Below are 26654 nucleotides of genomic sequence, written 5' to 3'. Positions count from 1 at the left end.
AACAAAGGCTGCTGAAGCTTCCAACTACATAAACAGGGAGTTACTCCCCTTATGTAAACAAAGATCACAATTTACTGTATATTTGGGGTTCAGTGGAGTTGTTGCAGTGCTAATAGTAAAACAATTTTTATTTCAGAGTGATATTTTATCCAAAGTATTTTCCCTGGTCGTCTAGTTGCAGCAGCAGATAACATTCCAATTGTTAAAGAAAAGCACTACGTTGCCCAATTTGTCTACAGACTGTGTTCCTTAGCTATTTTGGTAAAGCAAAGGGATCATGCAAGTTTTATTTCGTCTACTCCTTTACCATCCCTTCCTGTTTGTTCAAATTCTCTAGTCTCCGAGATGCACCCATAACCTTTATCCTCTCCTATATCTTCTCATCAGATACCTGTCACAACTAAACTGATGCATTCATTTATTTCTTATATCCTGAATTGAGAAATAATGTCCGAGACTGAGGTCTGCTAATCGAGAAACTGGTTTTTACTTGGCTAAGAAGGGCTAACTAGGGGAAATTCTGAAAACAGCAGCCTAGCCTTATTCTGCATGCACTACTCCTTTGCCACCCATTTACTAAAGGAGCCAACTAGGACTCAGATACCTACAGCAATGCCAAATGGATGGCAGATATACAGTGATTCCACCTGATTTACTTGATCTTACATTTGGATTCTCATTTGGTGCAATGTACCATGCTCCATAAGATAAAATGTCAGAGAGCGCAACATCATGGGAAAGTACAAATAATTTTATCATATTTATCACATTTGGGATGGGGGAAAAGAATCACAAGTGTAAATTTGCTACATAAATGCTTAAACTCTTCATGAGGTTATTACATTCTTTCTTGTCTTACAATGGATAAAGTATCTAGTCACATGGCAACAAACAGGAAGACAGTTTGAGTACACGGGAATATATTTTCTTTGATTCTTCAAGGACCACAATTAACTACCTACTGATGGTGCTAGAAAGTGACATCTGTGGCCGTTTCCCAGCAGAACAAGTTGCACTCTTACTTCACCAATAAATGTTTTTTTATCATTGCCAGACAACCATGTGCATGTTAAAATTGCTTTTGTCTTTAGAACAAAACATTTAGAAGAGAGAGGATTTGAATGAGAATTCAGGTGATCCATCCTCGAAACTCTTCAGTCCATGTACCATATCAAAAACCACTCATCGTGAACAGAACATTCTCTGATGAAATTTCTTCACTTCATATTTCCATGTTGGTAAAATCAAGTTTCTGATCAAGGCCGTGCAGTTGATTTGGTTCAGGAAGCGAAAGCAATGGTCAAGTACAGAAGTTCCCTTAGGATCAAAAGAAACAGTCATCAGAAAAGCAATCCCACAAGCTCCCTACATACAGCAACATTTTGGAGACATTGGCATTGTACCAATTTTTGGAATTCCTGCATCATCTCTGGTTGAACTGGTTGCGAATGTTTAAGAGCTTATAAAGCTTAAACTAGTTTCTTGGAAAAGTCAAAACCAACTTCCAGAAACATGGCCAATATTCTTGCAACAGATCTACTGGATGGGCCCGTTCTGAGTAAGCTACTCCCAGACCAGAACTATGCTGTGTCAGGCTGGGTGAGACCCATCTGGAACTCTGGACAGGTGCTACCAGTCAGTGTTGACAATAGGTAGGGTAAGACCACTGTTCTGACACTATGGCTATTTGGGTTTTGCTTCCTCCACTATTTTTTATTTATTTTTACTTCTGCAAAGATTGGGATTCTCTCATGCCAGCTGATACTGCCCTCTTGTGTGTGCACAGTGCAGTTTTAGCTATATAAAGAATGGTGCTTCTGTCTGAAAATGAGGGAATGGTGGACTTAGTGGCAAAAATCAAACACAAAGGTTAAGGGGTCGAAGGATCTGTCAATTTTAATTCTCTCCATATCTCATTTTCAAATCTTAAATTACGTTCTCCACATTTTCCAGCAATCTGAGATTTTAAAAAAAGAAATCCTCACAAAAAGTCAATTTTCATGCAAATTTCTCCGAATTAAAATATTTTTATATGTAGTTTTGACCAATGTACCATTTTTTGTAAGCAATTTCCCCTACTGTAATGCATTTTTTGATGTAATTTTCACTAATATTTTCATGTTATGCATACTTTCCCCTAATATATGAATTGCTGTAAATATTGTTTGGGTGAAGAACTTCATCACAAATTTCAGAGTACTGCAAATGTGTGTCTTGGTTCATATATTGCTTCAAAAAGTGCATATTTGGTAGATTTGACTTTACATAAGTGCTAAATTGAATTTTTCCTCAATTCCTAGCCAATCTGGTTCATTTAAAGTCTAATCTTATGCACACATGCCTAGAAGTAAACTTCAATGAGTTGAATGAGACTCATTCTCAAGGCAGACCATGCAGGAATACAACTTTAATTGGTTTTACATTGATTTTAATGTGCTGGAGAGCATTCAAGTCTGTGATGGATTTTAACAATTATGTGAAAGTATTTTTAACTGGTTTAAGTGGAAATTGCCTTCAAATAAATATATGCAGCATCACTGTCTACCTTGGTGTTGCAATAATTCCCTAGCTGTATAGACAGAAAAGGCATGAAATCTCGAAACACTGCCATGCAGCTGACCTGGAATTCAAGGATTTGCTTCTGCTTGTTCTCTTAGAGCTTTGAGTGAAAGTTCATATCCAAGAAACATGGCAGCACTCATTGGGAATCCTCGCACTGCATTCACTGTAAGGCCCCTGAAAAAGACCTGTTAAGAACAAAGAAGGAAAGTTTACATCAAAAGAGCTTATCAATTTGTATTTTGGACATAACAGAATTGGGATAGGACCTAACAAATGGGAATTAGACATCAGGAGACTCTGGTTTTCTCATTAATGTTCTAAAAGGATTGTGATAACTGATAAATGACCAGGGCCAGATTTAGGTTTGATGAGGCCCTAAGCTCCTGAAGGTAATGGGGCCCTTTATATGTCTAGCTGTCCTTTGTCAACAACAAATTGTCACTGTTTTCTGTGTTGAATATATGCTATATGGTAATTTACGGACCTAATATACACAACAGAAAACACTGTTTCTGTATGTAGGTTTTATTTTATTTGTTTTTTATCTTATATTTTGGCAATGTACATCCAGTTTTCTTTTTCTTTAAGAAATCTTGGGGGCCCCAAAAGAGTGGGGCTTTAAGTTATAGCTTGTTTAGCTTATACGTAAATCCAGCACTGTAAATGACCCCCCCTCCTCTGCAGCCTCAGAGTCTGAACAGCAATCCATCTCAGACTCTTCCTACTCACTAAACCCTGTCACTTCTCCTGTTGCCTCCTCCTCCTCCCAGACTACTCCTTCTTCCTCTGACCACTCATTGCTGCTCCACCACCAATCCCCTGTCTCTGAGCCTTCCTCCCCATGTGGTTCTGTTGGGGGTTGCCTGGCTGGTGCCTTCCACAAATCTTCTGCATCCAGCCAGTCCATGACAATGGATTTCAGGAGAATATTTCCTCACATGTCTGTCCTTCTCACTGATGGTTTTCTCTTTTGTGCTTTTATGTTTCTAGGCATAGAGCCAAAAGGAATTTGAACAAGGTTGTTCCCCCCCCAAGTGATTTATTTTTTAAAAGATGATTTTTAAATATATATATATTTGAAATGGATACAAGGACTGGTCAGTGAGCAGTGTTGTGTCCAGGTTACTTTACGGAAGCTTTTAATATTTGATGAATTATTGTATTTTAACATTTTGCTGGAAGCTGCCCAGGGTGGCTGGGGATGGGTGGGGTATAAATAATAAATTATTATTTAATAAATTAAACAAATCAATATTCCACCCCTCATCATAAGTGATCACAGGGAAAGTCACAACAGTATAAAACGCAATATGAAAATTACATTTAAAAACATATCAGCACCCCCATCCGTCATATGGATCTCAGATATTCAGAAGGCCTATCCGAAAGACTGGGGAAAGGGAACTGTCTTCACCTGGCACTGGAAAATAAATAAATTAGGCTAGCAAACTTCAGAAGGAGAAGTTTCCACAATTGGGATGCCATATAGACAACAAGGAGTTGTCTGGGGTGATATTTTTCCCACTGATGATATCTGTTTATACAGCTGTGGGTGGCTGCAGGCAATATAAATTGGCAGTGGGAATATTCATGGCAGCATCCTAAGGCTGATGAGCTGAGATAAACAGGATGATGATGATTGAGGTAAGTGCTGAGATAGCAGGATTTAATCATCTATAAGCAAGTGCTGATTTATTGGTACTGACATTCCACGTGCCTGCTTCCCTCATCACAAAATGAGGATAATTCATATTGACCAGAACAACTAGCTAGCCTTGTTTAGTGGTTTCTTATCAGATATAAACAGCTCCATGATCAACAATGGTTAATGAGCAAAACTTCAAGCCGTAATTCTTTAGTTTGCATGATTTTCAAGTGGCATGAGGCAACATTTTTCACTTGGCAAAAGAATGTCTGTAAAAATTATGGTCCATGGGAATGGGCGATGTGCAGTCTGCCACCACAGCTTGGCCAGTAATATTATTAATTACCTACCCCCCCACCCCCACTCAAAGGTCCTATAGTGAGTTACAGCAAATAAAACACCATGTTAAAAACAGCTTACAATCATAGAAATAAGGTGGGCCCTGAAAATAAAAAAAATGGGTAGGCCCCATTTACTGGAGGCAGAAGATGGTTATCATGGATATTCAAGGCCATTTGGACTTGAATTCCATTTCTTCATTATGCATAACTGTGCTAGTTAAGTTGTAAATAAGGGCTGCCATGGGGACAATAGACCCACATGCAACTTGTTACCTATTTCCTGATATTTAGTATTTTGATAGTGCTTACTTTTAGACCTTCACTGTGGTAACTTTGGGAGATACAGTCAATGACTCCTCTGTATTTGTTCAAATAAACCCCGTCAGCTTGAAGGCGACTCTTGACAACATCCATAGGAGTGGCTGTTCCCCAAGATATTGCTCCTATGAAAAAGGGGAAAGTATTATATATGAATACAAAAGGTCTTCTGAGCACCTTCATCGAAGAGAATGGTAGTTGTCTTTAGGAGTCAAGCTATAAAAAATATGCTAGAATATGAAATGTAACTTAAGATTGGTAGCTAATGGTACTTGGCTTGCTTGTCTAAATACAACATGCTCATTGTTTGTTGAATGGCAGACGGGTGTACTTTTACTTAATAACAAATATATCCGCTTCTGAAGTGGCCCTAGCTTGCCATTTAAAATTACCTCATCTGCTTCAGACAAGCTTGTCAACGTTTCTTGCTACAGCAGGGAAGTGAGACACTTCAGGAAGTAGATTTTGACCTATTTTATTCAATGACTTATTCTGCCCCCCTTCTCCTAAGTGTTTCTCTGTTCAGTACTAAAAAGAGGTGACATTTAAGAACTGCAGAGTTTTGAATGTAGTATTTGTTGTGAAATGTTAATGCACTACAGTTTCATAAATATGGATTGCTTGCTATAGTTAAATCTGGGGCTTTTCACATTGGGCTAAATGTGTTTTTACAGGACAGTGACTTGAGATGGTGTCAGTGTTGTGAAATACTAGAGCAGACATAGGAAAACTCCAGATGTTTGGGACTACAATTCCCATCATCCCTAGCTAACAGGACCGGTGGTCAGGGATGGTGGGAATTGTAGTCTCATACATCTGGAGGGCCGGAGTTTGCCTATGCCTGTTCTAGAGGTCCTCTTCTTGTTAACTGGCAACTACTTTGTCTTCAAGTGAGATGGTGCTAATGTGCTGGAATTGTCACTTAGCTTACTTACTTCAGCTGGGCCTCTGTTCTTCAGTAACAGAGAGCCAACAGCGGAGTAAACTATATTTTCTAAGTAAAATGATGCTCCATCCTTCTACAGAAATTACCAGGGTGGTTTACAATGAAAAATCCATGCTCATAAAAATGCATAGGAAGGAATTCAATGCCAGCTTGCCAGATGGAGCAATCCTTGCTCTCTGCTGTTCTGGGATTTTCCCTCAAAGCTCAAGCTTCCCCCCAAAACCACTCTGGCTGATCAGAAGAACCCCCCCCCCATCTCTCATGGTGGAGAGGAGAGAAGGATTGTTCCTTCTGGCAAGCGGAAATTTTTGCACTAGCAGAATGTTGAGAAGAGCGAAATGTTGAATTCCTACCACTGTATTCCATGTAAACCACTTTTTTATTGGGTTTTATAAACAAGAATAATAATATACAAACAAGCATACCAAGTTTTCTCACGTCATTTGTATATCACATAAACAGCACAATAAATGTGGGAAAATATCTAAAACATATGTTTCATTATTAGTGATCAATGTATAAATTCTTGGTTTATGAATTGGTTCAAACAATTAGAAAAAGAAGAAAAAAATTAAGGGGGGAAGTGGGGGAGTGGGAGTGGTGAGTGGGGTGGGGTGGTTATGCTTCTATTATTCTACTTAGCGTGTGTGAGGGGTTGTGTCAGCGTTACTTGTATGGGTTCTATTACTCTCCACTTGTTGTATTTCCTTGGTGGTGAGAGAGATTGGGTGTGGCTAAGGGTTTGGGTGGTTGTCTTTGGTTGGCTGTAGTGAGAATTGTTTTTGTGTGTGAGTGGGGTGTGAGTGTGTATTTTTTAATCAGGTTAGCCAGATTGATTCGTATGCTGTCAGGGGATTCTTCTTGTTGTCTTGTTGGGCTGTGTATGTGATAAAGGGGAACCAAACCGGGGTGAAGGCGTCTTCTATTTGTCCCCATGTCAGTTTCGGGGTATTGGTTAGCTTTTCTAATAAGGCTGTTTCCCATACTATTTGATACCAATGGTCCATGTTTACTCCTGACAGGTCTCTCCAGTGTCTGGCCATGATGTTTCTGGCTGCTGAGAGTAGGTGGGTTATGAGCTCTTTATGATGTGAGTGGGCATTATTATCTTGGAAGATGTTTAGTAGGGCCAGTTCTGGGGTGACTTCTAATACTTGATTAGTTATTTCACATATTTCTTGTATGATTGATGTCCAGGTTTTGGGACATTTCCACCACATATGGCGGTATGTTCCTGTGGAGGTGCACACTCTCCAGCATTTTGGTGAGGTTCCTGGGCGTATTAGCATCAGTTTCCATGGTGTTAGGTACCATCTGTAAGTGAGTTTCAGGGTGAGTCCTTTCCTTATCGCTGATATGGATTTAAAGGGAGGTTTAGACCACATTCTAGTCCACTGGGTGGGGTTAATCTCATAGTCTATGTTGTCCTCCCATTGTTTTTTAATTACATCAAGGGGGTCTGTGGGGTTTTGGAGCAGTAGTTTGTATATTGTGGAGACCATTCCTTTGCCGTGTCCCTTTGTTGTTAGAAGGAGGTTTTCGAAGTAACCATGTAAACCACTTTGAGCTGTGGCTGATTAAGCAGTATAGAAATCCAACTAAATAATTAAAACTAAATTATTGGACTTAGGCAGGCACCAAGCAGATGAGTGAGACTGAGCTAGCTCATTCTTAAGGGGAGATGAGCTTGGCTTGACTGGTGGACTCAAGGTGTCAGTCAGATATCAGCTTCTTCTGACTGTGTGCCCTGTTTTCGTCACCTTTTCTCTTCCGTTCCACTGTGACTCTACTGTTCAAAAGGCATGTGCCACCAAGTGGAAGGAGGCAGCCAGCCAGGCACCTCATTGCCTTGTCCAACATCAGCCACAGCACACAGCTGCTAAATTATGCACACTGGCCAGTGCATTGCACAGTAATAACAGATTTTTCTGGGCCTCTCCCTGCACAGTGTGCATGTTTGTATAATAGATAAGCACATTAAAGCTTTTCAAAATACTGATGGCAATCCTAGGAGCAACTTATGTGAAAAATAAACGAAATATGTCTTCAATTTAAAACACTTCTAGGGCTACCACTAACACTGCCACCACTACAGAAAAAAGCATGTTAGGAATGAATAAATGAGCTCAAATTTAATCAAGCCTCTAGACAGCATCATTTCTGGTGAAGGAGAACAGAAATGGACATACCTGCAATGCCACCGGCCATCCACACAGAAAAGGGACTCGGAGAAAGGCATCCATCTGGAGTGATCCATCCACAAAGTAACGTGTAAGGGATGAAGTATAAGCAATATCCTGGAATATCCCTCAGAATCATGGCAGAAGAACCACGGTACAATCCCCCTAAACCCTCCTGCCGAAGGATCATGCCAACACAGTGAACTGGACCTCTGTAAGCAGTCTCTACTGAAAAGCCAGCCGCTCTGTGCTTCAGGTTTAGGTTGGCTGCTGGAGCAAGGAAAAACATGCTTAGTATCAAGTTACCTAGTATTCTTCAGAACATCGCTTTCCATGTCTGTTTCCTTTATGTTCCTTCTTTTGTTTTGACAATCTCTGTCTGACTAAAAGCTGCTATGGAAGTTTTAAAGCAGAGGTTGGCTGGCCACAAGTCATGGATTATTTAGCTGTCATTCCTACATTGCTGGGGGTTGGACTAGATTATCCTCAGGGTCACTTCCAACTCTATGATTCTTCCCAGGTGGTTCTGGGAAGGTGGGGGGGGCACCTTACCTACAAACCCAGTGCTGGCTCTGGTGCTTGGGATTGCAATTTAAGGTCCAAACAACTTTCATATTTAACAAAAGTGTTTGATCCAGCTGCTCTTGTTTTGAATAAAAAGTATCTGCACTGCAGAACCTTAATCTGGAACCTGCTCCCATTCTGGTTCTATTCCAACTTTTGCTGCCAATTATCCTTTCCTGGTCTGCCTTTTGCCCCCGAAACTGCTCTCTAAAATACAACTGGTCAGATTAAGTGCTAATCACACTAATTTAAACATGTGACTAACGCGATGCGGTTTGCCTGTAGGACAAATAGTTTTGGGAACATCCCTCTGTAATATTACACTGGGAGAAAACTGACATCAATGGCAAAAAAAGGAGGAAGGAAAATTGCCTGCAGCTTTGATGGTAATCTTTTCATTTCAACAACAGCTCACTTTTCAAAATGAGCTGTACAATACATTCAGATTTTCTTTGTCATACTCATGTTCTGGCCTTAACAGCTTATAAAAAACCTGTTGTTTTCTATTTGTTTTCTGCTTTAATAAATAAAACAATACTGTGGCGGATACTGTTTTTTGCTTGTGTAGTTCTCTGTAGCTCAAAGTTTGGAAATTAAAGAGCAAGAGAAATTCTCCACTCATATTAGAGCGTCACAATATCGCTTCTATCCACTGTATGTTTTCCATCACATAATTTGAAGTCAGGACTCTGAAGAATCTTTGCACCTTCATGCGGCGAACTATTTATCCATCTGCAATTAGAAGCATTTTAAACTTTTTTGGTCCATAAATGAGAGTTGTATTAGGTATACTTCATTCTACACATATGAGAACACATGGTAAAGTAAAAAAAAATTATATATAAGATTGAGCCATATATGTTGGTCATATCTAGTTATAACACCACTGACATATCATTATAAGTTGGGATAAAGCATAAGCTAGAAACACAGAAGATTAAAAAGAAATAAAAAAATGATTTTCTTTTACCTGCAATAAATGTTTGTGTCTGCATCTGCAGCCTTATCTTTACCAGATCAACTGGACCACCAATTCCAACTGAAACAGCCCCTGCTGCCATGCTTGCTAAAGCCAAGTCCGCAAGTGATGGAGGATGGTGAGAATTCCCATAGCGCTGTTGGCTAATGAGCCTTTGGGTATTGCTAAATACACCGAATACCACTGAGTTGTAGATAGCAATGCTAACTAGTGGGAAAGACATTCCCTTGAAGAACCCAGCCACCTGCAGATGAAAGAAAGTTGGATGTGAATAAGAATGTGTATGATTGTTCCCTTCCAGAAAGCTTTAAAATCACAGTTTTACCCAGATAAGACAAGAATGATGACTTAAAAAAAGCCACAACAACCTTCCTTCCTCTTGATACTGAGCAATACAAGAACAAGTGCAGCAATTGTACACGGTAACTCAATACATTTAAGAACAGCACAACTAAAATAATGACATCAAACAGCACCAGACCCTCCAAGTGTCCATATTTTCCAGGGACATCCCTGATATACAGAGGCTGTCCTGGTTTCTGATTTGATCCCGGAATGTCCCACTTTTCCTTAGGATGTCCCTATTTTCATTGGAGAAGTGTTGGAGGGTATGTTAGGATATCTCTATTTTTGTTGGAGAAATGTTGGAGGGTTTGGAGTTCTCCGACCCCTGAGCCGTCTGAAGGCAATCCTGTACAGGGAAGCTTTTCAAAATGTTTAATGTTTTATTGCATTTTTGTATATGTTGGAAGCTGCTCAGAGTGGCTGGGGCAACCCAGTAAGATGTGTGGGGTATAAATAGTAAAATTATCATTATGGAATGGGACGTCCCTCTTTTCATTGGAGAAATGTTGGAGGGTATGCAGCAGTGGAGCTATAACACTGTTAAGACCCAGGATGAAAAGCATATCTCCAACAAAAAATCTTTTTACCTGATATTGCAAACTTGACAGTGTGTGGGACAATCACACTTTCTCAGGGAAGGAACTGTCCAATCTGGGTGCTGCCACCAAGAAGGCCCTGTCTCAAGTCACCACAGAATGGGCCATGTTGGTTAGCAGAATCATGAGCCAGTTGCCTTACATGAAATTAAACCATTGATCCATTTAGTGTTGTATATTCCAAGGACAGTTTCAGCACCTGGTATGTCCTGCTTGGGTCAAACGCTGCTCGGCACCCTTTTTTGGCACTCTGATCACCAACACTGCTGCTTGCCACTAACACCCACCAGCAGCTATGGCTGCCACGGTGAGCAGGTGGGTAGGGGAGACACTAGCAGGATAGGATCGGAGGCTGCTATGCTGAGGGCCTCTTCAAATCTAGAGTTGTCATGGTGTATTCTGACAAAAATATATACTTACAGCTTCATTCCTGTAGACAGTGAGAACACATTTAAATGTGTTTCCATAGCCTTGTCCAGCTTGTAAGCGAGTCTGCAGAAAGAACACAATTATGAAATTAAACAGAAAGAAATGTGTTTCCAATTAATCGAGAGCACATGCTTTACAAACAATGTCTACTTTTATTTGACTATAATTCTTGCTTTGTTCCAAAGAAAAATCAGGGCAACAAATCATGCTCTCTGTCCAGTCTATGCATTACCCGAAGCAGTTCTAACCACAATGTGATATCTAAAGCCCCTATTGTCAACATATTTTGAATGTAGGAATTACCGTATTTACTACTACCACTACTTCTATAGAGCCCTTCATCTGAGGAACACAGGACAGTTTACAATATAAAAGATTTATATACTGCTACATTGTAGGATAAAATTATTTATTTTTGGCAAAAAAGAGTACAAAAATTGGGGAGGATCCTATATTATTTATGAGAATGAATCTTGTACAGATTCATCAGTATGGGAAATAGCATTTAAATTCTTTATAGAATACCAGGCTAACTACTGCCTTACCAGAAAGTAAAAGAGAGAGAGAGGGAGACAGCACATGTGGAACTTAGCACAATCTTTTACTTTTTCACTTATTTATTTTATTATTTGCTTGGTTAATTATACTATATCATTTAACAGATCTGTTACTCAAGGACTCATCAAAAACTAGTGTGCTGGGCTGCACTTAAGTGTCTCTGTCTGGCTTTAAGCGAAAGCTGAATCCCATACCTACCCATACACAGACACAAACCATAAGAGCAATCTGGTTTAGCTACATTAAAATCCAGGTCATGCTTGCTTAAGCTACCTTCCAAATTCCTTTTATTCACTGACCATCACATTAATTTCTTGTTCACTGAAATCAGCCCTCTGGCTGGCAGATCTCTCATGGGGTTTAAAGTTTTGTCAAAGTACTCCCTCTGAGCACGGCCTACATGGCTTACTTGTTAATTTGAAGAGACCTGATGTACTGGAACATAATCCACATTCAATGCACCAAGCTATTCCTCACGGCTCCCCATTCTCACCCCCCTATTCTTCAGGATGCGCCTTTGCTATGTTCATCAGTAAATACTGAATTACTCTATGACTCCACTTCTCCATTCACCATTTAAGACCTTTCCCTTCCCCCCACTGATTTGGGAATGCAACAAAGCTGCCTCGTTGCTATTCCCCTGCTGCATCCAGATCCAAGGGCAAAGAAGGTGCCAGCTTGACAGTTGTCTTTTAAGCCTTGAAAGATGCGTTGCTTGTTTCTTGGCTGTGCTCAAGCAAATGTAGGAAACGTAGCAAAAATGTTCCCACAAGACCTATTGTCGGCTCGCGGCACGCACTACCAGCAGCGACAGTATGAAACAATCCATTTGCCAGAACTGGAAGGCACATATTCCTTCGACGCTTGCTTCATGGACGGCACAACAAATTGTAAACACACAAATGCGATTAGTGCTCTGGCACAGCAACAACAGGAAGGAGGGGGCAGAGCATTCAGCCAAGCACTGTACTTTGACGCCTCTCGCTTTCAAACCCTCCAAGCATGCACAGCCACAACCCTGTTGATGGGAAGACGGCACTTGCTACACGCTGGAACAGTCTCCTGCAATATCCTGGCCCTGACAACAGGCAGCATCTTCTGCATCGTAAAATGGACAAGGCTGTAAACCAAGGTTGGAGCAGACTCCCAGTCTCAGGGCCGAGTCTCACATGGACAATCAGGGCTTCTTTGCAACCTACAGCGCCATCCGTGTGCATCCAAGGGCTCTGTGGGTTGCAGCATGGCAAATCCATGGTATAATGTTCACAGTGGCATGCTGAATCAGGAGCTGAACTCTGGTGGTGCTTTCTGCAGTCACAGTGGCTTCTCTTTAGATATCTTCAGTGCTTTTTTCTGGGGGGACGCAGGAGTACACATGCCCCTAAACATTTTGTGAATCTTTGTACTTTTGTCCATTTACTGTATTTATTTTTCCCAATTTGAACTATGAAATGGTGATTTTCTTGAGTCAAAATGAGAGTACCCCTAAACATTTTTTAAGAAAAAAAAAGCACTGGATATTTTCAAGCCACGGAAACAAACACACAAATGTAGGCCATCTGTAGAAGAATCTCCCAAATGGAGCAGCTACCAGTTTCCTATAACATGGACCTTCATTTCTGACTCACATTACAGAAACCCTTTTTGCCCTTTTTATTATGCCCTTAGAAATAATTGCATCCACCCATTGTTAAGATCGCAGAAGGGAAGGATATCTCTTGCAAAGATCTGTTTTTTGTTGTCTGATGTAGAGAGGTACATATATTTATCCTTTAGAACTTTACAGATTTGTGTAACAAAACTTAAAGGGGGAATGGGAAATGATTTATCCTGTAGAGGTCGGGTAGTAGAAATGTAAACCACTATTATTAGTAGTATTCTTGTTGTTACTAATTTTATGTGTATAGTGACTGCTCGCTAAACACAATAAATCGAACTGAACATTGAAGACAGGACAAAAAAGGCATATGGGCTCCCCCCCCCCCCGGCATAAAGCATACAGACACCTGCAACTTACTTCTTTACTGTATGATACTAAACTTCCTGCCAATTATAGCTAGGATTTGACATTTTTAAATTAGTCCTGCTTCTGTGAATTAACAGCAGGGGGGGGGGAAGCAGGTAAAATGTGGAGAAAACTTCACTGATATTTCTGTGACTTCTCTGAAGTTAAGACATAAGAGCAGAGTCAGTGAAAAGGTGGCAACCCTAAACACAACTATGGGGGTGTTTCATGCATTTGTGAAATGCTGCCCCAGGCTTTCCACATGACCCAGAAAGCCATCTGTGGACAAATGCCAGCTCTCTCAGCCTGAAGCAAGATGAACGCCACACCCCATAGTCGCCTTTGACTGGAATTAATCGTCCAGGGGTCCTTTTACACTTACACACACACACACACACACACACACACACACACACACTGTTGCACACCACCTCAATCTCTGAACGGTGTGCAAGATTCTTACTACGTATCTCACTACAAAGAGTACCCATGTTATCTGTAACATGATCTCTTTCTGTTTTGTATACAGTGGTACCTCTGGTTAAGAACTTAATTTGTTCCAGAGGTCCATTCTTAACCTGAAACTGTTCTTAACCTGAGGTACCACTTTAGCTAATGGGGCCTCCTGCTGCCGCTGTGCCGCCAGAGCACGATTTCTGTTATCATCCTGAAGCAAAGTTCTTAACCCGAGGTTAGCGGAGTCTGTAACCTGAAGCGTCTGTAACCCGAGGTATACTAAACTGATTTCAGAACGACCGCAACACTATTTACCTTTACTGTGTCCAGAGGATGTCCCACAATTACAGCAGCAGCTCCTGGAGATTAAAATAAAACAAATGAATAAAAAACAAGTCATTTTTTAAAAACGTATCTTGTTGTTTACCTCAAAGCATGGCCGGGGGGGGGGGGGGGCAGCTGCCATCTGAACAAACGACAAACCTCTCTGTTTTGTAAATTCCTAGTCAGCTCCCACCAGCATAATTATGCAAGCTGAGAAAACAATGTGAACCATAGATGGTCGCTGCATAAGCACCCCAGAGGAATTGCTTGTCAGTACAAATCCGTACTTTCTCTGGACCAGGCTGGGGTGTGGATTGGACTGGATAAAAGGGTTCCTCTGCCCATCTCTGCCAGCATCTGTCTGCAGAGTGATGCCCCATCTCTAGCACAGAGCCACCCTTCTGCCCACCAAACAGGTGGGTGAAAGTGCTGCTGGTGGGTTCCCCATTGGCAGAAGGCAACACAAAGCTCTGGAATAGATCTCAGGCCAGCCCCACTGCTGCCACATGATAGCATAGGGTCCAGTCTGGGTCCATTCCCTGTGTCATCTCCAGGCTGGTGCAGCAATCAGCCTTCCCTTCACCCTTGACACCATGCTCAGTGGGGCTGTGGATGCAGCAATGGCCCCACTACTCTGTTAAGCCTTGCCAGGATTAGAGTTGCATCCTGAGCCGTCAATTTCCAACCTGTGTGTCAGAACATAATCAGGGCTTTTTTTTTCCAGGGAGAACTCACAGGAACTCAGTTCTGGCACCTCTCAGAAGAATGAGGGAGGGATTCATGATGAGTTCTGGCACCTCTTTTTCTAGAAAAATATTCCTGAGCACAATTGTTTGGATGCCATGAAAAATACATGAATGAAATAACTACAGACCATCAGCTGAAGTTAAATATTGCCTATTTTCAGTTCACCTATCCAGGCGGTACTTTCCCTATGAGGAATTATGTAGCCCATAACCCTCCACAACTTGTGCTAAAAGTGATCTACAGAATGTATTTGGAAAGATTCTCTGAAGCTTTCTTTCACAAGTCAGGATGTGTTGAAAACTTTACCCTTAACATTGATTTTTACATCCAATTGATTGTTCACCCGATTTGAGATCAAGATGACTCAAAATTGCCAGGAGACACTGAGAATACAGACAAATAATTAAACATACTATGGATAAGACGTGCATAACATGCATACATAAATTAAGTTTTCAGATTTCTCTCATGGAGAAAATAAATGACAGTTTTGTGTAGATTTTTTGTTTTTTTTACTTACTTGGGAGCATTTCTGAGAGTTTTTCAATAAGACAGTAGTTGTGCAAGAGGAGGAGGCTGCCAAATCTGAGCTAACACTCTCAACTCTTACCCACCTGTTTCTCATTCAGCAGGAAAATATCTAATGCATCATCATCGTCATCTGTGAAGTAAGGTGCCAGGAGAGGATTTTGCTCCTGGGGAGGTTTTTAAGTACAATATTGACGAGGATCCCAATTGTTACCATGCTATTTGGTTCGGTTAACATTGAAACCAATGTAATTGCTAAACCAATGTAAATAAATGGGGCAGGAATTTGCCTACCAATTTGAAACCAATTAGTTTGATCAGCTTTATTGGCAACTATTATTGGAAACCATCTGGAAACCGTTTCCTGTTTTAGGGTGGTATTCAACTAAGTTTTACTCAGAGTAAACCCACTGAAATGAATGAACATCACAAATTTAGCCCATTAATTTCAGTATTCTGAGTAAAATTTAGTTCCACCCTTTGTCTCTTTCTTTTCAGGTTTTTTGTCATATGTGATGAATTATCTTAATTGTTACTTTCAGTCAGAGAAAGCTACCTATACTTTCCTGCACCAAAGGTGTGTTTCTTTTAGCACATACCAAGGTGGAGTCAAATATACTGTTAACTTTTCTGAGCGAGTGCTATGACAAAACTTATTTAAGTATACAGATGAGGAAATGAACATTCTTGTCTTTGGTCATTAGCCAGGTAAGTCACAGATGATGTACTGACAACCAATCTATAGGACAAGTTTGAACCCATCAGTATTTGCGGTTGTTATTCTCAAGCTGAGATATCTGGCAACTACAGCTTAGCTGTTAGATGAAAAGCCAAGCAATTAGCACCTTGGCATTTTGGCTTGCTTTCCACCAAGGATCTAAATATTGCCAATGTTTCGAAACTGTTAGGCCTGTATCCAATATAGCGCTGCATAACCATCCTGTCAGCACAAGGATTTCCACTTGCGCAATGGTGCTTTCCCTTTTTTCCTCCCCCTATATGCCCCCTAAATCTGTTCTGGGATTTCCCCCCAATGCTCCAGAGCAGATTTTGGGGGGAGGGCACAGGGCATACACAGGAGGTGTGGGAAGAGAGAGGGGAAAAAAATCCTTGCACCAATGGGACAATGCAGAGGGCTGGACTGGATGACTCCAACTCTATGATTCTATGACAGCTACCCAGAGGTGTAGGAAGGTCAGGTGGTACCCGGTGGGGAAATTTTTTTGTCATGCCCCCCCACATTGATTGGGGTTTTTTTGCCTGCAAAAATGGTTTTACGTTATTTCATATTTTCTTACAAAGGAATGTGGATTCTGAGCCTCTGATAACAAGTATGCAACTATAGACAGATACTTAAAGCTACAGAATGGATTGTGTTTTGGCTTGTGTTATTGTATTTATATTTATTGTTTATTTATTTAATAAAATTTATTTTAAAAAACCTGCAAAGTGGTTTACCAAAACAAAAAACAAAAAAATACCACAGCAATAAAATCAAGAAAAATGAACAATCCTACTTTAAAACATACAAAGGCTGAAATATTAAGATTAAAATTACTTCAACTTCCTAAGCATCTAGGTATGCTTGCCTAAAGAAGAATGCTTTTAGCAGGTGCCCGAAAAGAGTCTAGCAAAGGCACGTGCTTTGTTGAAATTTCAGCCTTCATGACATAGGAAAAAGGCTGAGTAAACAGCTATTTTTGTGGAGGAGGGTCAAGATATTAACTGATATGCATGAAATTTCATATGTCGCTATATAATCTCTAGTGCAGTGAGATAAGACCTTTGGAGCAGGCATTTTAAAAAGAAAAGTTTTTTTATGAACCGCCCTAGTAGGGCAGTAATTATTCCTTGATAATTTGTCACCCCTCTTCATGATGGCCCCCACCCCCCTTTCCTACGGCCCTGCAGCTACCTAGCACTACATGGGATACAAGCCTTAGGTTCCAAACTTAATCAATAGTTGCTCTCTCTATGCAAGAATTGTGTTCTGTTTATCTATTAGAAACATAGGGAAGTTGCCTTATAATGAATCTAACCCATGGCCCATCTAGCTCAAGATTGTCTATTCTGACTGGCAATGGCATTCCAAGGTGTCAGGCACAAGCCTTTTCCATCCCTACATAGAGACACCAGGGATTGGACCTGGTGTTTCCTGCGTCCAGGACAGATGCTCTACCACTGAGATCTTGGGTTGTATCACAAGGTGTTAATAAGATCAGTTCTTGGAATTCTATTATAAGATCACTAGATCTGATCAGGCCGGGCTATCTGCCCCTCATTTCCCTCTACAGCACTTGCAGAAATCACCTTATTGACCATTGGTCATAAGCAGTCTCGCCTGCTTATAAAACTATACTTTTATCATTCGCCCAAATTTGAACAGTTACTGTTCCTTGTTATATTGTTTAAGCATAGTCTGAGAACATGAGTAGTTCTGTACATGAAGTAACAATCTTCTTCCACCCTTTTTCTTTTAAAAAATTAATGTAAAATTGTAGGTGGAATAGAAGAGAGAATTTTGGATTCAGAATTGATCTTCCATTCTTGGAGAGCCTTTGATCCAGCAGAGACTCTCACTGATGGAGGTGATTTATTTTATTTTTTGGCCAAATTTCCCACCTTTCTGCTTCAAGCTTCTATACCACCTTCCATGAAGGATTGAAGGATCCCCCAATTATCCAGAGTAGATTTTCAGGGACTGAAAGTGTTTATAAAGTACCCAGTGAATAGGCACTAATGAGTGGAGATATAAATATATATACTGTAGTGCCATTCAATGGAAATTGCCTCTCCATGCATCTATAAGAGGGAGCATTGCAAGAGTGGAACTCCATTCACAGAATTTCATGATCCAACCCATTTGTCATTTAAAAATAAAAATAAAAACTTGTTTTTATTATTGCTTGTTAGCCGCCCTGAGCCCAGCCTTGGCTGGGGAGGGCGGGGTATTATTATTATTATTAATAATAAGTATTAATATTAATTAATAAGTATTAATAAGTATTATTAATAAGTATTATTAATAAGTATTAATAATAATAATAATAATAATTTATGTCTCTTTATTGTCATACAAGTTTATCTAATTTTCAGAATCTCTGTAAATGATCTTGTATGATTTTATGATGTTTTAAACAGATAAATTGGACAGAGAATGTTTACATTTTCTTCCGCATAGAGGACAGAAGCTAAATTACATCAGCCATCAACTCAGTGGTCCTAAGAGCTTCCTCATACGTTATCTTTTTAGCATGGTAAACATGTTGTGCATTTACTAGAAAGATAGCATGCAAGGCAGACCATCCCTCTTTAACATGTGTACACACAGTGCAACTGGTGTTTATTTTTAGTAATGTGAGTAAACAACATTTGCCGCTAGTAAATCTTCATTAGAACTGATCCTGTGTCTACTGTAAAGGTGACAGGTCATTTACATTTTCCTTACCATTAATTACCTTGTCATTTTACAGCTTTACAGTATAAACAACCACTACAGTGTCTGGGACTGCCACCGGACAGAATCAGCTGGAAAGGCTGGTGGCCATGAAATGTGCTCCCTTGGGAGGTAATAGCAAGACGGCAGGCTGTGCTATTTGCCAAATGAACATTTGCCCATTGAAAAACAGAAGAGGATGTTGCATGAGCATGGCACTATACACACACACATACACACAGTCATACCTTCGGATAAATATGCTTCAGGATAAGTATTTTCGGGTTGCGCTCCACGGTGACCGTTTGCACATGCACAGACAGTCAAAATGACGTCACACGCATGCGCAGAAGCAGACACGTCTTACGTTCCGTTCAGGATGCGAATAGGGCTCTGGAAAGGATCCTGTTCGCATCCCAAGGTACCACTGTGTGTGTGTACACACACACACACACACACACACACACACACACACACACTATTAGGCTATAATTTGAAGACTTCCCCCTTCCTTAACTCTTTCATCAAGTGAAATATAAGAATTTTACACGTGTTACAAAAGCTATGCATCTTAGGGTAAGAAGCAATGAGAAAAATAGCCTTATTTCTCTTACTCCAAGGATTTTGCAAAGTAACTAACAGTCTTTCTTATAAGAGTTAATTAGCAAAACAAGAGACCTGGGATAGCTGGCTTTTCTATTTGCCATATGTATGTATGTATGTATGTATGTATGTATGTATGTATGTATTTACATATTTACATGCTTTAGCTGAGATTCCTGCATTGCAGGGGGTTGGACTAGATGACCAGCTCTCCAATTCTATGATTTATATATACCACATTTTCTCCCAAGGAGCTCAAGATGGTGCACATGATTCTCCTGCTTAAGAAACTCAACAGGGTTACCAGGAACACCCCCAGTCCATCTTCCACCCCAACCTCCTTCTATGCTCACTTCTGGTAAACTAAAGGACATTGTTGCAGCCTCTTCAGAAGATCTCATACATTTTCCTGGGACACCTGCATGCCTGAACTCTTACTCTGCAAATAACAGTAGTAGATAGGTAGCCGTGTTGGTCTGCCATAGTCAAAATAAAAAATTCCTTCCAGTAGCACCTTAAAGACCAACTAAGTTAGTTCTTGGTATGAGCTTTCGTGTGCATGCACACTTCTTCAGATAGACCAATTCTTCAGTTGGTCTTTAAGGTGCTACTGGAAGGAATTTTTTATTCTGCAAATAACAGTAAGAGGCTGTCACCTCAGGTTCTCCTGAAAGGGGTAGGATTACAATTCGGTACTATACATCTTCGCACCTCTTAAAAGCAGGAAGGCACGAACAGGCAATATCAAGAGAGCACAAGCATTCACATCATTATGAGGAACAAGCCCTGGAATTGGGTATGAGAGAGCGGGGAAGCCCATGGAGAAGCTGTTGGACCTGAGATCTAAGGCTGTCTCCAAGGCCCGAGAAGGAGGGCCAAACACTGAATGTGGCAACCCAATCTAATGAGTAGGGAAATTCCTCAAAAGAAGAAAACAAGGAAGACTGTACTCCTGTTCTTCTCTATAACTCATCTCTTCAGTGACTTAGAATCTTATGACTTGGTGGAGAGCGCCAAAGGAAGCACAAGCCACTCACACTTCCTGTTCTCTGCTTCATTGTAATCTGTGAAGCAGAATCCTTTCATCACCCACCACCAATATGACCCTTGGGCTCCCTTCCAGCTCGACAATTCTAAGATTCAATGATCTTCCTAATGAACATATGAGGGCCTGATGAAGAGAGGAAGCTCTCACATTGCACAGGGGGAAAATATGTGCATATTCTGCCTCAGACAGTACAAAGAATCATGGGATAAGACAGACCAACCCCCTTTTTGGCTCAAAGGAGGATCAGGAACAATGAAACTTTGCAAAGCTATCACAGACATTTCATATTTCCTTTCTGGAGAAAGCCACAAATCCCTGATACATTCCAGGAGGGTCTTACTTTGTGTCAAACTTAGAAAATACAGTAAACACAAGAACAAAGGTTCAGAAATACATTAAAGGGACCCCTGACCATTAGGTCCAGTCGTGACCAACTCTGGGGTTGCGGCGTTCATCTTGCTTTATTGGCCGAGGGAGCCGGCATCCAGCTTCTGGGTCATGTGGCCAGGATGACTAAGCCACTTCTGGCGAACCAGAGCAGTGCATGGGAAAGCCGTTTACCTTTCCACTGGAGCGGTACCTATTTATCTACTTGCACTTTGATGTGCTTTCGAACTGCTAGGTTGGCAGGAGCAGGGACCGAGCAATGGGAGCTCACCCCGTCACGGGGATTCGAACTGCCAACCTTCTGATCGGCAATTCCTAGGCTCTGTGGTTTAACCCACAGCGCCACCCGCGTCCCTTTCTTGGGAATACATTAGTCGTATCTCATTATGCTGCTTGCTACGGGGAGGCTCTTTAATCCATCAGAGGCTCCTGTCAATGGAACAAGGAGGGGAATATCGATCCCAATTTGCCCTCCCCTCTTCACCCCCCATGCCACCTCTCACATGGTTGAAAGAGTCCCCCAATTCACCAGGCTGATTTGGAGGGGTGGGTGGTAGATAATGCAGGGAGAAGAGGGAATATGCAAAAATTGCTTTCCTCACTTCATTCTGCTTACATAAGCCTTCACTGAATCAACTGTCCATTACTGGAGGGACAAAAGCCCATCCTACCCAATATGACCTTTCTACTAAAAACACACACCGGTATTTCCGATTCCTCTTAGGAACATAAGCTGCTGGTTTGTCTAGCTCAGTGTTGTCTACTGGCAGCAGCTCCCTTGGGTCTCAGGCAGGGGACATTCCCAGCCCAAACTGGAGATGGCAGGGATTGAACCTAGAAGCTACTGCATGCAAAGCAGATGCTCTGCTAGCACTGAGCTATGACTGTTCCTTTCTTCAGCTTCATCTCAAGGGCTGCAATGCATTAAGAGCTCATTAAATTGAAGCAACTTTTTGCATGACTATTCCTCCAGTGAGAAAAGCACAGAAAGTAATTTTTCCTGTCCAGAATGTTTCCTTTCGACAGTTTTACGGGGGGGGGGGGATCTGGCAAATTGTCTATCTGCACTCTCAGTAGCCGTGGATGTATGGCAAATGTCACCATCGTAAACCACAAGGTGATCTCCTGGGGTGCATGTGGCTCCTGTGGTCCACGTTTTTAGAAAACAGATGAGATTTTCCCAAATGCTTGCTCAAAGAGCTAGTAAATTCTGAGAAAAAAGGGAGCTGATGAGAGATTTTACCCATCAATGTACAGTGCCGTGCATGTCACCACAAGATCCACTTTTGAATGCTTCGTGTATGTGTGGATTTACTCATGGACTGTTAGTAGCCCATTGTGGCAAGCACTGCCGTTCGATTCCCAATAGGAATCCGGAAAAACAACTGGCGTGAAGCCAGCAGAGCCCACCCATTTGCAAAAGGGGTTCTTCCATCCTGGAAGGGCTCAATCTCTTTGCAGATCTGCCTTCAGTCCAGCAGAAGCTCTCTCAGTTAGAGGAGGGAAAGGTGGTTTTCACTTAGTTTCCCCTATTCATGCCCTAGGGATGCGGGTGGTGCTGTGGTCTAAACCACTGAGCCTCTTGGGCTCGCCGATCAGAAGGTCGGGGGTTCGAATTACCCGCGTTACCTCACATGGTGTTCTTGGGGGAAGGGAGTCTTCTGAGCCTCTGATGCAATTTTTGTGGAGAAGGCTGCTGGCAGATAAATTTGGGGAATTCGCTTCCCTCTTTCTATCAACTGAAACATTCAACGAGCAGAAATCCGCTGGATCTATGAATCCAGCCCATTGGTATTTATGTTTCCCCCACATCTCCAGGGCAAATTTTGATGGAGGATAGGGAGCTACATGGGAAGAGGAAATCCAAGGAAATGATCTCTTTTTTGTAGGGCCTTACAGTACCTCTGGTTCCAACTGAACAAGAAGAGTGAGGGGAGGCAATCAGCCTTTTTGTCCACACACAGAAAACAGGCAGCAAAGTGGACTGGAAATGCTGGCAATTATCCATATTTTCTTATCAGGATTTCTAGAAAGAACTGGAGTTCATGAAGGGCAAGGGAGTGGATGAATGGTGCATTTTGACTGGCCAACATAATGTCCCAGCTGTCCAAACATCGGGCTCTGTCTCCATAGCTAATTGACTCAGGATATGCTAATAATGGTATTTCACTCAGAAGTATACTTTTTTAAAAAAATCTGAACCATACATTACCTGTGGGTGTGAGTATGCTACCTTTGACACACACAAACACAAAAACACACTCATAGGTCTTTATATCCATAACAAGTAGATAAAACTTCGCGAGGCACAAGGAATACTGCTTAATTCAGAACTTTTCTTCCAAAATTGGACATATTAACATACATGGAACACTTACACAGAATGTCATGTGTACCATCAGCCAAGCTCAGAGTTAACTAGTATTCAGCGAAATATGTGCCCCTCTGCTGATCCTTTTTCACAGCACCCCACAAGGGTCACTTACCTCCTACCCATCCAGCTACAAAATCATCCAACTGAAGGCTGCCCATAATATTATTATTATTATTTTTAAAAAAGCAGTCCTGTTCAGTTTTATTCTTGGGCAGTTTGCAGTTCACATTCAGCTCCTTCAGCACCAAGCAAGCAACAGAAGAGAATCTGAATCTGCCTCCTTCAGCCTGTTTTTTTCCACATCCCACAGTGTCCCAGAGTGACTGCAGCAGTTTGTTTCTTTGACAACTTTCAGCAGCCACAGAACTGAAACAACTCTGATTCCAACCCCTCACACTGTGTCTCTCCCAAAGTGCCTTCAAAGCCCACAGTGACATCACACTCACCCAGTTTAAAGGGACAGTGCCACAAGAGTCAAAGGCTACAGAAACAGTCTGGATATGTTACCAATTAAATGCAAATAACTAAGTTGCTTTGTTCACATATATGTTTTTTGCTTTTGAAAAAGGGAAGTTCTCTCTCTCTCTCTCTCTCTCTCTCTCTCTCTCTCTCTCTCTGTGTGTGTGTGTGTGTTGGTTTTCAACCCAAAAGTACAATTGTATGGGTGGATATCAGGGCCAGATTTAGGCTTGATGAGGCCCTAAGCTACTGAAGGTAATGGGGCCCTTTATATGTCCAGCTGTCCATTGTCAACAAGCAATTTATCACTGTTTTTTGTGTTGAATATATGCTATATGGTAATTTATGGACCTAATTGTTATCTAAAGCCATTTGCACATAACAAATGTGCAAATAACAATTGTGGGGCCCATTACTTACATCATAGGAGCCTACACAACACAAAACACTGTTGCTGTATGTAGGTTTTATTTTATTTGTTTTTAATCTTATATTTTGGAAATGTACATCCAGGTTTCCCCCCCTTTTAAATCCCCCCTCCCAAGAGAGTGGGGCCCTAAGCTATAGCTTGTTTAGTTTATACGTAAATCCGGCACTGGTGGGCATATAGCTGGAATTACACAACCTGACAGAGTATAAGAAACCCAAAGTGGCCGGCGATATTTGCGGGGATGAAATGAAAGTCATCTCACCTCCTCATCCATAGGGTGAACATTACTAAGCAGTTACAGAAACATGAGAGCACCCTGCTTCTCAAAGATCTTGACAATCTTTAACTTAAATATCCTCCTGAAAACAGAAGAACTCAAGAAGATCATCATGAATTCTCTGGATGAATAGGAAGGAAAATTTAGCCAAAAGAGAATTTAGGCTAAATAGCATTAGTTTTAACACAGATGAGTTGCTACTGCTTCATTTTGAGCTATAAAGCAATCCTGGTGGGGGCCTGGGGAGGGTCTGGCACCCACCACTTCAGCTGCAGCTCTGCCAACTCCTGCTGGCCAAGGCAGAAAGTGCGAGTGGGGGACACTTCCCACCCACCCCACATTTTTTGCTGCACTAGCTCTAGGCTGGCCCAGCTGAGGAGTCTGAGGATCAGGGCTGTGGAGGGATTACAAGGATTTGGATCCAGCAGATGCAAAGCTGCCAGTGCTGTGAAACACCCTGGGTTGCTGCTAGTGGTACATTCCCACTTGGCCGGTGAAGCTTGCTTAGTGAGCCCCCTACTCCCCAGCAGCAGTGCTCTTCTCTACTGGCAGAGGCTGGTGAAGAGGCAAGTAGGCTAGGGTGGGGCATACTTGCTCCTCTGTTAATACCCACCCATCCCCAGCCATCAACACTAGGAGGATTGTTGTTGATAGTCAGAAATCTTACTTATGCTCTTAATTGTTTTTCCAGCAAAATGTAACGATGGACAGGAAGGTATTTCCAATAGATACTTGGATGTGGAAGTTTGTGCCATAATCAATTCACCTTTATGTTGTCTCTTTTCTCCTTTTGCTGCAACGAAACAACCTACGTATTTCTAGAAGGAGTGCTCAGCTAATTATTTAATATTCTTTTTTTCCTATATATTGTTATTATTATTTAATATTGTCTGTTTTAGATAGCAATCCCTTTGGGATATGGACTTATCATACTTGCTGCATCCTCTGTTTGTTCGCCCACATGCCTGGACAGATCTTGCACCCATTCATCTGGTATGTGCTTTGGGTCAGTACACATGTCCTGCAACCCTTGCTTGCATCAGTGATCCCCGAATCACATGTAGACTCCTTTCTTAGGTTCAAGTGAACATATGAAAGCCAGTGGTTGGACCAGCAGGTGCAATACAATTTTTCCACCCTCACATGTTTATTCCATATGGGGCTTTTGTTTCTGCTGAATTTCTTCCTGTGTACATTTCACTATACGCACACACTGCTTAGATCTGCAGGCTTGCTTTTCACATTATTGGGACAGTGGTGCAAATGTCATGCAAAGAAAGAGACTGGACCAGCAACAAGCAAATTAATGGGTTGAATTCTTTGGAAACAGATTGCTAAACTGAGGCATATTTTAGGAGCAACATCACCTGCTGCCAGGTTACTAAGATCTAGAAAAACGGGTTTCCTAATCTCAGAATTATGAAATACAAAGTAACTGTCCAGAGTGGACAATGTATCACAGAGGTTGCAAAACAGCTAAGCCAGCATACACACAGAGTTATGTGTACTGTGCTGTTCCTTCACTGTATACACTGTGTATCCAAAGAAATTGGATATTGTATTCTGCACATTCATCGGGGGGGGGGGGTATTTGCCCCTCTTTGTAAGAAAATGTCTATGTACCCAGTTCAATCATGGCTAGGCATACATTTGAATCTGAGCCTCCCACTCCCAAACTCAGCACTGCATCCCCTACCCTGGCCTGGGCATTTAAGAAAATTTCCATGATGGAAATGACATTTTGCTACTCAGAATCCACAGAGCCCAGTGCTAATACTTTGAATGAGGGTTGGGATTCACTAGCACAGTAGTAACCAAACTCTCAGGATTTTTACTCTTGACCTACAGTTATACATTACCAGATAAAACCAGTGGCACATTAACTAAGATCAAGTAATTTCATAATGTGATGACCTCAGTTCTTTACTTTTTACCCTAAAGGTAAAAGATTTCCAACTGTGAATTGTGCAGACCCAGAATGAACTCTTATTTCCTCACGTCTGTGACTATTGTTAAGAAAACAACCGCTTATCATTTAAGTGCCTTCATTTTTAAGTTAAGCTTTTAGAGAAATAATCTCTAGAGGTGTAAAGAAGCAGGCCAGTCAATCATGAAAG

At 41.3% G+C, this 26654-nt stretch overlaps 1 protein-coding gene across 6 annotated transcripts; it reads right to left on the bottom strand.

Moving 5' to 3' along the window:
- Positions 1–739: 739 nt before the first annotated feature.
- On the bottom strand, positions 740–23766 carry SLC25A48 (solute carrier family 25 member 48). Of its 6 annotated transcripts, XM_083488244.1 has the most exons (9): positions 23484–23519; positions 19916–20001; positions 14240–14283; positions 10897–10968; positions 9527–9779; positions 8002–8262; positions 4858–4991; positions 2621–2747; positions 740–1317 (listed from the first exon to the last, which is right to left on the bottom strand). In XM_083488244.1, exons 5-8 carry the CDS (start codon positions 9756–9758, stop codon positions 2628–2630), a joined length of 747 nt encoding a protein of 248 aa, XP_083344370.1. In that variant the 5' UTR covers positions 9759–9779; positions 10897–10968; positions 14240–14283; positions 19916–20001; positions 23484–23519; the 3' UTR covers positions 740–1317; positions 2621–2627. The 6 variants fall into 6 exon arrangements, with proteins under 6 accessions (XP_083344370.1, XP_083344367.1, XP_083344366.1 ...); XM_083488241.1 differs by lacking the exon at positions 19916–20001 and having other exon boundaries at positions 2609–2747; positions 23484–23766; XM_083488240.1 differs by lacking the exon at positions 19916–20001 and having other exon boundaries at positions 23484–23766.
- Between the last annotated feature and the right edge of the window lie 2888 nt (positions 23767–26654).

This window comes from Podarcis liolepis (genome assembly GCF_965112155.1).
Source record: "Podarcis liolepis genome assembly, chromosome: 2".
Classification (NCBI taxonomy): Eukaryota; Metazoa; Chordata; class Lepidosauria; order Squamata; family Lacertidae; genus Podarcis; species Podarcis liolepis.
This window is presented reverse-complemented; position numbering and strand designations above follow the sequence as displayed.